At 37.0% G+C, this 12,857-nt stretch overlaps 1 protein-coding gene across 3 annotated transcripts in view; it reads left to right on the plus strand.

The window, feature by feature from the left end:
* Positions 1-8,147, plus strand: part of RAD51AP1 (RAD51 associated protein 1) — an 8,376-nt gene extending 229 nt beyond the window's left edge. The window contains exons 2-9 of one of the 3 annotated variants that reach the window (XM_010575341.1): positions 676-725; positions 2,129-2,270; positions 3,058-3,167; positions 3,499-3,573; positions 4,241-4,390; positions 5,530-5,685; positions 6,558-6,704; positions 7,585-8,147. In XM_010575341.1, coding sequence (XP_010573643.1) covers positions 676-725; positions 2,129-2,270; positions 3,058-3,167; positions 3,499-3,573; positions 4,241-4,390; positions 5,530-5,685; positions 6,558-6,704; positions 7,585-7,712 — 958 coding nt within the window. In that variant the 3' untranslated portion in view covers positions 7,713-8,147. The remainder of the gene's footprint in view (positions 1-675; positions 726-2,128; positions 2,271-3,057; positions 3,168-3,498; positions 3,574-4,240; positions 4,391-5,529; positions 5,686-6,557; positions 6,705-7,584) is intronic. The other 2 variants (XM_010575343.1, XM_010575342.1) reach the window with 2 other exon arrangements.
* Positions 8,148-12,857: the final 4,710 nt, after the last annotated feature.

A 12,857-nucleotide genomic window follows, 5' to 3' on the forward strand; every position in this document is an offset into this window, starting at 1 on the left:
GGGGGGCGGGGGGGGGGGGGGGGGGGGGGAGCCGCTGAGGGCCGTTTCCTAGAAAGGCCCCGGCCAGCGCGAGCGCCGGCGGCCGTTACCCGCTGAGGAAGCGGGCGGGCGGGCGGGCTCCCCTCACGGCCGCCGTTCTTGGCGGGCCCCGGCAGAGCCCCGCGCCTCCCTCAGCGGGCTTCTCCGTGGGCCGTTGTCACGCCGGGCTTGAGGACGGGCCCGCGCCGTTTCCCTTCCAGCCGGGGCCTCCCCCTGAGGCGGCTGCGTCCCGCGGAGAGCAGCCCCGGCGGGTGACGGGGACCCTCGGGTGGATCCCTGGCTGAGGGGTGGGAGGCGGCCTGGAAAGTGAACGGAAAACAGGTTTCAAGTGCCGAAAAGTGACCCAGGAGATAATTTCCCTTGAACAGTAGCGGCTCTGAGGGGGTGGGTACGTCAGGAGAATACAATGCTCCCACAACGAGAGCAACAAAAAGCAGTGTTACTTCAAGATTAAAAAAAAAAAACAAACCTAGAAGCTCTTCGTAATAACCGCGTTGTATGCAGTAGCGCTGGTTATACATACATTTGAACACACATTGCTTTATTGTTGTAAAACATGAGTCGCCCCCAAATCGAGTGTTAGCAAGTCAGGGTGCTCAATCTGGAAGGATTAACAGTGTATGTTTTTTGCCACAGGAACAAGAAAATAGTTGATTATTCTCAGTTTGGGGATTTGGAAGACGACGGTGAGTGGCAAGTTCTTGTACATAACAAAAATGCCAAACACTAATGTAACCACCCAAAATATCATCAGAGTATCTTTATTGAATTAGTTCATTGAAAAGGCTGTTAAATATTTTCTCAGGGTGTAATCTGGGCACACTGTTAAATATCCTAATACAACAAGAATATGATGGCTGTAAGCCAGAGTATAACAACAGTATGGCAGGAAACTGGTGAATACGCTGTGTCTTGTTGCAGGAAAATTGAATATTTCTCTCCCTGCCTCAGTTTTCAGTGGTAATTGGTTGCTCCATGTCCAACAGGCCGATCAGTTCACAGGGTTGTAAATGAGAATATAAAGGAGATGTGAATCATCTGTACCTAGATCTAATGTTTCTCCTGCAGCTCTGTATCTTGATGGGTTTTGGATTAAGGACATAGGAGTCAACTTTTGAGTTCCATTGATAGGAAAATAGATTGCAGGCTATTTGTTTTCACGACAGCCCTCCCTTCTAAGCCCTAATGGGTATTACACATTTTTCTTACAGAATTTGGTTGCTCTCTTGGGTTTTGGTGGGTTGGTTTGGGTTTTTTGTTTGTTTTTTTTTTTTAATGCTGTTTGCAGGATCAGGGCAACAGTTTGAATTGGTGGGAAGGGGAGGGCAAAAGTAAATAATACTAAAGGTCTCTTGTGAATCTTGTGGATTAATGGAGATTCTTGGTTTCAGGAATTTAAATGTGGTACATGACTTTTTTTAGTTTACAAGTGACCACTTGTAATACTAAAGAAAAGTGTAAATTCTCAGAAACATTAGTGATTATCTAAGGTTCTTGCATCATTTAGAGAATACTGAAGATTATTATTTTATTCCTTATTTTACACTGTGATCTACAATGTCTTCAGTTGGAAGAAAGGCAGTTTTCATGCCTTCTAATTTTCTTTGAAAATTGGAAAAAATGCATTATATTTTATAAGAGGCAATATGAAAATGATAGAAAAAGGGAAGCAGCTGACATTTTTTAAGAAGTGGAACAATTCCCAAAACACCAAGAACTCTAAAAACTGTTTAATGACAGGGATTACTATTATAATTGATTGCTGTTCGGCATATCAGAACGTGAACTTCTAGTTATTGAAAATCTGGTAACACATTGGACATTGAAGCTTTATTGCCATACTGGTAATAAAAATTGAAATAGTTACCTCTTGAATAAAAATATATGCAAAAGAGGTCTTGTTAAATTTTAATTTAAAATACATTTAAGAATAGTATAGTTGTTGTGTTCTTTAAAAATAGAATTAATTTCAAAAAGGTTATCTTTGGCACATTTTCAGCATGTGATGAAATGAAGTTGAATTACTTCTTTTGGCCATATGGAAGAATATATGAAAATTCATTAAAGCTTGTTGCTGTTTCCCAAACAGATGAAGACTTTGCATGTATAGCTGTACATTCAAGCAAAAAATCCAGAACACAGCTCAAGGATCCAAAGAAGGAGAAAAAAGAGAAGCAAAAAAAGCCACACAAAGAATTGACTCCATCACAAAAGCAAACACCTAGTAAAAGGTAAGAAATGTTGAAATGTGGTCAACTCTGTGCAAAGCTGGATTTCAATAATAGCATTTGTTGTTTTTTTTCCCTAGAGTTTTAAGCAGCTAAGAAAAGACAACTAACATAGTAATGTGATAACAATTTTCGGCTTTATTGGTATTGTTGCAAATCAGGGATAATGTGATTATGCATAGAGTCAAGAAAATTTGCCTAAGTTTGGTAGTAAGCTATGTCTCTTTTGTTACACCTCTAAAAAACACTGGCAAGTGGCCTGCATAGGCGCAGAAACAGGTTTGTGTGTCTGATCTTGTCTTGATATCTCTACAGTGCAAAATAACTAACAGTTCTGAGTTACTTAAGTACTCCTAAAACTGAGAAACATAAAGACAACTTTGACTCCTTGAAGAAGAAAAAGCTTGATAGAAAATACAAAGTCAATGAAAAAAGAAATCTGATTATTTTGGTGGTAAAGTTGTGTATAAATATTACATCTCAGTGTGGTATTTCAAATAAACTTCATCACCTTTTCCTGTGATAATGCCAGTTATTAGTGCATATATATATACAATGTTTTGCAATTATAATGCTTTTAAATATAGTGTGCTTTAAATATTAGTGCGTACTTTGTCTAAGTCTTTTCAGGAAGTAGTATTCATAACATGATATGCTATAAAGTATGTATTGAAATATTAATATCTTTACAAGTATTTGAATTTAAAGAAGTTCAGCAAGTCAGAAGTAGATCTGTAACACTCATGTCATTGTTTTATTATTTAGCATGTTTGTTGTTTTCTTTTTCCAGGATATCCTTGGATGACAAACTTTATCAAAGAGATTTGGAAGTTGCCTTAGCCTTATCTGTCAAAGAAAATTCTGCAAATATCCCTGACGTGCAAAATTCAGAAGAACAAGGTTATTTTTCAGTTCAATGCAACATTCTTTATTTATATGTAGTGAATTCAAACATGACTTAATTTATTTTACAGTGAAATAGGTTGAAAGTCATGTTTTATTTCAAGATGTCATGATAAGGAAATGATAATTTCTAGGTAGTGCCTGTTGTCTTACGTTCTTGGTTTTTTCTGTGAGAAAAATAACTTTCTGTAAGATCTCCCAAACATATAGTTTGATTAGAGACACCTAAAAATGTTAGCCATTTTCATTTCTTAATATCTTGACTTTTTGTAATGTGGGTTTTGAATACTAATATTATTTTTTGTTTGTTTTCTGGATCCTGAAACAGGTGAGAATACTGAATCAGAAAATGTACATAGGAGACCCCTTTTTTCCAACTGCAGTGTAGACAGTGAACTTTTAGGTAAGTTGTTCTCATACTCTGTCTTTTCAGAAGTAGTGTTTCAAGATACATTTAAGTAGCTTATCTCTCCTTTGTTTCCATTGGCTTCTGTTTTTCACTTATATGGAAAAAAGAGTCTTTATCTTAAATAAAGACTGAAGGATGAAGGATGCATTTAATTTTTTCATTAAAAATTCAGTCTCAGTCTTAAAATGAGAAAACCTGTGGATTGCTGAATGAGATTGTTACAGATCACTAAAAGTTAGTTGGAAAAACCAACAGACACGTGATGTTTTTAGATGCTGAGTTTATTTACTTCTTCAAGAAGCTACACTTACCCTCAACTCCTTAATGGGTCCGTAATGCCTAAGCATCAAATAAACATGACCAGAATATTTGCTGTGCCATTGGAAACATTTTCATTTTTCCAGTTTTATTTTTGGTCTTCTGCCCTTTCGTTAGTTTGATTACACATGAATGTTGATAACTTTCACAACCAAAAAGTGCAGTTTGGTCAGTTAAAAGTAAAATGAGAATCACATGAAAACAAGTGCTGATGATATGCTTCTGTATAGTATACTTCAAAATCACAAAAATGAATTCTGGGAGTCAAATACCTGCTTCTTTTTGAGAAGAAGAATAGACTTACTGTGAATTTTAATTAATTAGACCACCTTCCGCTTTCTAGGTCTCAATCAGGTTATGGATGATAACGTACCTAGGGGTGACGGTAGGCAAAGGACAGCAGCATCTAAAGTTCCAGCACATCAGAAGTTACTGACCGTTGACAGCGATGACAGAGGGCATGCTGCTGACTCTGAGCCAGAGTGTGTACCCAGTAAGTTCTTCTCTATAAAACTCCTCTCCTTAGACGTGCTTTGAATGTGATGCCTTCCATTTAATTTATATTTTCAGTTAAATGCATACTGCTTCTACTGTATCTTCTCTCCCTCCCTTACTGAAGCATTATCTTTTAATACTAGTGGCATCTCAGTTGCACTTTGACAATAAATCTAAACACAGAAGCTTATTCATACACATTCCCCAAACTGGCAAAAATGATACTGTTTCTCTGCATTTGCCACAGTCTGTCAGAACAGGTTTCTTCTAACCTCTTTGTCTAGGAAAGCTTCTTCTCTTTTAAAGAGCCTCCATTCATTTTTCCAGTTGTTGTCTGGGGTTTGCATCAAAACAGTGACTCTGGAGTAGCATCAGGTGTTGGTGCTTTCAGTATTGGCTTTGTTTAAGCTTATTTAAAAAAGTAAGCAGCCTCCCTTCTTTCCTTGCTCCAATTCTCAACTCAGAAACCATGCTGCATCCAACTGGAGGTCAGTCTAGCCTTATACTCTGCTTCTGGTAGCAGCCCAGTATTGAACGTCTGCAAAATATGATAGACATCTCTCATTCCGCAATGGTTAATGTGTCTGTATCCTTTCTTTTATTCCTTACTGCAAGGTTTATTGGAAAATATTTCTAGAATTGTCAGTGAAATAAAATATAAAGGGAATAATCCAGATATTCCTGTTGATAGAGAACTATTTTTAAGATTTGCTAATGTCTGGCTTTTTTAACAATAAATCTATAAAATCTTTCTTACAGCTGAAATTAGACATAGTGTTTTTCCACTTTAAATAGTCATGACTAAGAATATGTAAAAATTGGAAGCCCTGCCAAATAACTTTAACTTTTTCATCTTGCACACATGGAATATTGGTAATTCTGCTGTTAAAATCATTATTGTATGGAGTTTATACCAGGACGTTCCATTATTAAAGTACAGAGCAAGAATTCTGTAAATACAGAATGTTTTATGGAGGCTACTTCTTTCTCAGTTCAGCATATAAATATATGCAAATTTGGTTTACTGTATCCTTAAGATATCCTGGTTTTTTATGTCCAGAATGTGATTAGAAGGCCCTGGAGCAATAGTAAATTGTATTTCCTGTAAAGAGATGACATCCCTTTTCCTTGCTGTAGGTGAGGAATCAGAAGAAGATTCAGATTATAGTGAAGGTGATGATGAAGACTTTGCTATAGAAAAGAAGAAAGCTAAAGGAAATAAAAAGAAAACCAAACAAAAGATGCCAGCTGAAAGAGAGAAGATAACTCCCAAATCCAAGATTAATACTACAGGTAAGTTTGGACTATGAATTTGAAATAGGCTTCTTTATGATAAAAGTCCCTTTTATTTACACTGAAGGCATAGACAAATTTGGCTGACAGACTGACTGTGCAGGGCTATGATGAAAATAACTATATGCAGAGTAAAGGGAGGAGAGTAGAAGAAAATCTGAAAGAAAAAAACACTTTACAGTAAACTAACACTCCTTGCCATAAAAGCAGACAAAAATTAATAGAGTTTTCTTCGTATGTAACTATATCTGGCTTTTAAGAAAAGGTTAAATAACAATGAGTGATCTGAGGATTTAAAAAAAAAAAAATAATCTCAGAGCCTCCTCTTGCAGTTGCATTTATGAGTTTTTAATCCAAGGATAGCTAAACAATGCTAGTTCTACTAACCACTTGGCAAAAATATGAAATGTGCATGCCCTTCAGAGTTAATTGTTCACTGTGTTGCTAACACAATTTATTTAAATAGCTTAAGAAGATTCTTATCATGGTGTTAATCTTGTGTCTGACTTGGTAATGTGTTTTAATTTCAGGCCTGAATTTACAATGTGTAATTTAGTTTAAAATCAGTTTTAGTTATGACAAGGAGTGGTTTGCTTTGCGTAGCTGACAGAAGAATCTTCCTTCTTAGAAATTTGATAGGTCTTCAAGAAGAAATTGTTACATTGCTTATTTTCAAACCAGGATTGAAATTCTGGAGTAGAACAGGACTGACTGTATAAATATATACTGTTAAAGATGTGACAATCTAGTAACAAACTAATTCTTTCACTTAATGCAGAGAGCTTGTGCTGTACAATGATCTATCATCTTATGCAGTGTGATGATTTCTCTGCTAAAGAGTATCTTTCTAAGGTCACTTTTTTCCAACTAAGTATCGCCTGTAGTTTCTCCTTCACGGACAACAGAAGAAAAGTCTGATCCAACACAAAAGAAGATGTCCAGTTCTTCAGAACCAGTTGGGAAGCCTCTACATACATCAAGTCCTGTAACACAGAAGAAGCCTAAATGGATACCACCAGGTATCTGTAAGATTATAACTATTAATGGATACATTAGTTGACTTAAGTTTTTAGCAAACTCTCCTAAGAGCAAACAAACAAATAAACAGTATTTCAGAAAAATGACTGCCCCCTTATAATGAAAGGAATTCTTTTGACCTTAGATTTAAAAAAAAAGAAAGCAAAGCTATCTCCGTGCTTCTTTTCCTCTTACAGCATTATCCTTAATTCCTTTATGTGGGGGCATTAATAAAATATTTTCCAGAGTGTGGATCAAGTCTTAATCAAGAGATTGTTTTGTGGCCATTTCTCTCTTATTAAGAGCTTTCTTTATCTCTAGTACATGCCACATTATTATCTATTCTAAGCAATATTAGAAAAATGTTGGAGCATTTTAACTGCTCTAGTGAAGCAAATACTTAGAAGCTTTATTTTCTTAAGGTGTTTGAGCATGCTGCTGCTGACTCCTGCCTCTTACTTTGGTTTTCCTTCATATTTACTCTTCTTTTCTGTACATGTTCTTTCTGTTGGCTCCTTTCTCTCAAGCCTTCTTTTCCCACTTGGAATTGTGTTCAGTTGTGTAATTCTCTGTGGAGCACCTGAAAAGACATAGTACAGTGGGAACAGTTTTTATGTGCTTGTCCAGTGTCGCTCCAGTGTGCTGCTGGTTAATTAAAACTATGCACCTTACCTGCTGCATTGGCCCCCAAATAGATTGATTCCTGGTGAGTATGCTGATTTTCGTGTGCCTCTGTGGTATGTTGTTGAGACCTTTTTGCAATACCTTCAGAATACTGTTTTTGTTCTGTGGTGAAAACTATAAAAATAAAACAATATATGATTTCCCCCCCCCCCTTTTAAACCTCTTACACCTTCTTTTTTGTTTTAAAAATTTTTTCAGCTGCATCAGGAAGCAGTAATAACTCTATGAAATATGTTTCTGTTAAGTCACCTACTCAGTGTCTTAGACTCGGCCTCTCCAGACTAGCAAGAGTCAAACCACTGCATCCCAGTGCTACCAGCAGTTAAGTGGTCAGTGACAAGGTGCCACGTGAAGGAAGAGACTTTGGGAAGTGTTTTGCTTGTAAATAGAGGGTGGGCAGCAAAAGCTTCATGGCATCGTCCATTTTGGAGGACTGTTGTTTATGTACATGTCAAATACTAGAATGAGTTTTTATTCTGCAAAATGCTGGGCATCCCTAAGTGCTACTGAAGAATAATAATATTATTTAATCAAGGTGACATCTGGGTCACCAGCTCTTTGATGTATGATAGAGGTGTGGGTTTGTGATAATTTTAATTCTCTGATTATCTAAACTCTTGGCATTAAAATAGTCTAGACAGCACTATGTCAGCTACAGAATTTGATATCTCAGACGGATTCTTAACACAAGTGAAAGTCACAGTTTAAAAAATATTTCTTGGAAGAGTTAAGTTATCACTTTCCACCCCCTTCTTGGAAAATTTGTCACCACTCTCTCAAAATCTGTTAATATTTGCATGTCTTATATGTGTATTTTAATGAAGTTTTATGTATTATAGATATAAATGTCTTTTAGAATGTTGTATTTTTAAAAAAAACTAAAATAAAATACTTTATATAATCAGTCATATTAATTGACTTTATTAATTTTGAAAATCACTTCTAAATTTTGGCTACAGTCCAGCAAATATTTTTGCATGCGCACACTGTTGCTGGAAGTCAGCAGCATTAGTCAGGCTCAGACAGTGAGGATTTTGCTTTGAGCTCTTTGGTCTTCGTTGAAGACAATGGTACCATGCACAGTTAGTGGATTTTGTAAAGCGTTGAAGTGGTAAGTTACTGAGTAACGAGACTGAGCTTTCAAACTTATTAGTCCACAACATAAATAATTTCTTATCTAAGCATATTGACGATGTCAGATGACACAGAAGATGCATTTCTCCCTGTATTACTCAAGGGATCTGGTCATGACTGAGTGAACTGCCTTAACAAAGGAATGTATAGCCCTGTTGAGAGTAATTACATAGACAAAAGCATGGTGCTGCCTAAAGTAAAACTATGGTATGGCAAATTACTTTTTAACTGTATAGTAGTTACATTATTAAAACAAGATACTAATAGATGCATGTTTATTAAAAACAATATGCATATTACCTTATGGAAGGAATGAGAAGAAATCTGTGGATGAAAATGTTTTTCAGAATCAAGGAAACATGGGCATTGTGACATATAATCTCACATCATCCGCATTTGGGATTCCTGGCATGGAATCATATAACCCTGAGTGAAGTGTGATCCAGTGAGCTGGGCTAAGTGAGTTGAGGAGGGAAAGCATGTGCCTGCAGCCTCTAGCGCTTGCCTGACTTGGTCGTGAGTTGTCTTAGCTTGCTAAAACAGCACATCAAAAAAACAGAAGTTTGCAGCATGTTGCCATCAGATGAGCTTGGAACTGCTCCCAAACACAGGTGAAGCAGGAGTACCCACAGGAGGAAAGGTAGGTGTCCAGGAATAATGCTTGTGACAACTAGTTTGTAATGCATATGTTACGTTATTCCTCTCCTTGATTCCCTTTCTTTGTGCTTACTTACGTAGCCCCTTTCTGAAGTGTACAGTGGATAAGCGGCTGCAGCAAAACAGGAAGCACAGAGAGCCTTGGGCTTACACAATTTTCAGTCCATCACCTGTACTTGAGCCCCTCCTTAAGTCTCTATGGGTTTCCAGTTCATGAGGATTTTCTAGTATTTCTCTGCCTTTTTTTGCTGAGTAAAAATTCCACATAGGCAATTAGAAAAAATGTCTTTGAAAGGGAAGTTGTAAATGTTCTTGATTGTATGTTTCAAAGCTACTCTGTACCTGACCTGCAGAAAACAGGTCTTCCTGGTAGGTGGAGATTATTTTTATAAAAGACGACTTCTTTTGTGTCCTAGGTCATTAAAGGACATGGTCAAAAGCAGCCAAATTGATTTAGGGGCTGTAATTGTTAGGGGGTTGGTTTTTTTCTGTTAGTAACAGAGAGGTTGTCTGTGTTATTCCAGCTGTCTTCAACCTTGGAAAATTATTTTTTTGCTGAAAATAACATTTACAAATCCCTCATTGCTCTTAATTTTAAACAACGCTACATAGAACTGTCCGTGCATCGTTTCTCCACTGCTTACACAATGGTATGACATGAAATGTGTTTTGATTTCAATTTGTAAAGCAATCAGAAAGTGTGTTGATTTGCACGTCAGAGTTTACAGTTTTCGCATAGTTGCTGTTTTAGAACTGCACCTGTATTAGTAAAAAAGTAAGAACAAGATTGTTAAAGAAGAGACCACTATTTGTAGATGCAGACTTTGCTGCCAACTCATCAAAGTAGCAACAGTTAGTAGGTGCCCTGTCCGATCTAGAGATCAACTCTTGCTTCAGAACAGCAGAGGGTTTTTCCAGCGCTGATTGCCACTCCGGATATGCAGTATTCCTCGTGATGGAGTCAACTGTGAGGTAGTTGAAAGCTGCCTTTGTGCAGCTGTGCAAGTGGTTCGTTTGCTATGCCCACAGGGACGCAGGTTGGTTATACAGAGCAGGGCCGCATCACAAAAAACACTCTGCAGAATTCCATCAGCCTGAAGACACCGTGCTCCAAGACTGATACATAGGCTTGGTCTGAGACAAGCTTAAAAAAACCTGTGAAAAATGGCTAAAATTCAGGGACACAGCAGTGTGAAATTGCTTTGAATATTCATAAAGCAGATGTACGTACCTCCAGACATTCAGTGTCATCAGAGTATGTCTCACTTCCTACCTTCTTTGAGAGTACTGATAATGCCACGAAAAGAGAGGAGAAAATCGCCAGACAAACAAGACCAGCAGAAACCTAGAAAGGAAAATGAAGTACTGCAGATTGGTGGGATCCATCTGTGTGTCTGGGGACACCTACAGCACCTCTTCGCTCTCTGTGCCCCTCTAGAGAATAGTGATTGGGAGTTTCACAGAAAACATGTCTCTGCACTAAGATCCATGAATGACAGTTAATGCTAATGCTGACATGTTGTCATGTTGTTTGAATCTCTCTATGAAGTATTATTTTTCCTCTTCCTCAAAATGTTGTTAACCAACTCATGGATATTGTCTTAATACAATTTCATCAGTCTGAGTTTTTCCTTTGTGTTTCTCTGTCTTGTCCTCTTGTTTCAAGTAACACGTCTGGGAAGCAACATGTAAGAATATCAAAATTTTGCAGCTGAGAAATGAATGCAACTTAACTGACTAGCAATTCTTGCTGAGCAATCACTTCCATTCTTTAGCATTATCTTATAGAATATGGTATGTGCAGGGGATATGTGTCAAATCTCTATGAAATACGAAGAATCACTAGCTGCCACTAAATACTAAGTCAAATACATGTGCTACTACCATCATCCTTAATCCATGCCTTTGCGAAGCGTTCCATTAATGGCTTCACTCTTTTGCTTGCAGATTTTGTTGTTGTTTATTTGCTGTTGAGATATTATCAGTCATGCTACCATCATAAGACAAAAAACATTATTTCAACTTCCATTATTTCTGAAAAAAAACCTGAATTTACTTTTGATTCAGAAGTTCTCAGCTTGTGAATAATTCATTATATGATTCAAAAGGTCTGGAACCCAGCCTTCATTTCCCTGGTCTGTATTAGTTATTCTCAGATATTCTGTTAATGTGAAATCCTGTATCTTTGGAGTAGCTAAATAATACAGGTGTAACTTAATGCTTACTCAGAGCCATGGGATTTAATAAAGGAAACAAATCTTTTCCCGTTATTTTTGTAATAGGAAAAAAAATGCCCAAATGCCATTTCCTTAGATCAATTGCATCAGGAATTCCATAAACTGCTCTTCAATTTTCGACAGAGGGGTTGGGTGTAATTTACAAGATGCACTATCTCTAAGCAGATAAATGTAATCTGTCTTTCATATTTGATCACTTTTGTATACTCAACTTTCTTTTACCCAACAGACCGGTAACGTATCAGTGCAAACCACAAAGATGAAAAACCAATGTTACCACTTCCTGTGATCCTCTGTTCAGAAACTGCTTTTTGCATTTTAAAATGCTTTGTCCTGCTACTTCAATGAATTACTGGTCTGTCTCCACTCATGTGTGGCATCGTTCTCTTGAGAGAAAGCCAAAAAGCTGTGAAAAAAAACATCTTATTTGAATTAAGGCTGTTTCTGCTGTGCTGAATCTTTCAGTCCTCACACACCCAATATTCACAACATGTACATTTTAAACAAAGACTTTGAGCATGCGCTGTTCACATACATTTGGGATATTGAAAATCTGAAATTTCAGTTTCTGATCTTGTGGGGGGTTTTGCCACCGTTTATTTTAATTGCTTTTGAATATAACTAATCTCTAAAAAGTTAAAGATTAGTTTTCCCTAGCCTTGATTTGAATAAGAGCACAAAAGGACTGTGAGTAAAAGACAGGATCTACATGTTCCTTAGTGTATTTAAGCTGCGTTCTATTTAATGCTCAGGCATCTCAATTCTTCTCACCAAATTCTTTTTCATAATTACAGTCCTTGGGGCCAAGGCAATCATATTTATGGTGTCATTGAAAATTATAAGACTGACGAACAAAGAAATCATCTGACATGTGAGACAATAGAACTGATCAAACATAAAAGACAGATGATATTTATCTGCTTGGAGATAGAGCATCTTGTAAAGTAGAGCCAAAAACGGCAGATTATCTTTCTGTTTCCCTCCTTGAACAGATGAGAGATCTTACTTGGGTATTTCACTTTTTTTACTTCTAGTAAATCTGTGTAAATCTTGCTTTCACTCTGTTAATTTTTCAGGATTCATTAAACTGAAGGATTCTAAAGAGTTATAATCAGGTAGTTCTTTTAGAAGTACCTTGTGAACCCCATCTCAGCAGAAACATTAGAAGATAGGTGCACATTTCTTAGAATGTAAACAGAAGCTTGTAACTATATAGGAAATCAACATTAGAGGGCAGTACATTAAGTTATTATTCCAGTAGAGTAGAGCTATATGGTTAACATTTGTATTTGCAAAGTGTACACATATCAAAGAGTTGGATGACGTATGTGAGCATCAGAGGATGTAAATAGCAATAATGCACTACAATGACATTAGGAAAAAGAGATAAAAACAGACAGTGGGACTATTAGGTGGTAGTTGCCAGTGTAGTTAGCTGTTCCT

This window comes from Haliaeetus leucocephalus, unplaced genomic scaffold, assembly GCF_000737465.1.
Source record: "Haliaeetus leucocephalus isolate CR32 unplaced genomic scaffold, Haliaeetus_leucocephalus-4.0 Scaffold473, whole genome shotgun sequence".
NCBI classification, from domain to species: Eukaryota; Metazoa; Chordata; class Aves; order Accipitriformes; family Accipitridae; genus Haliaeetus; species Haliaeetus leucocephalus.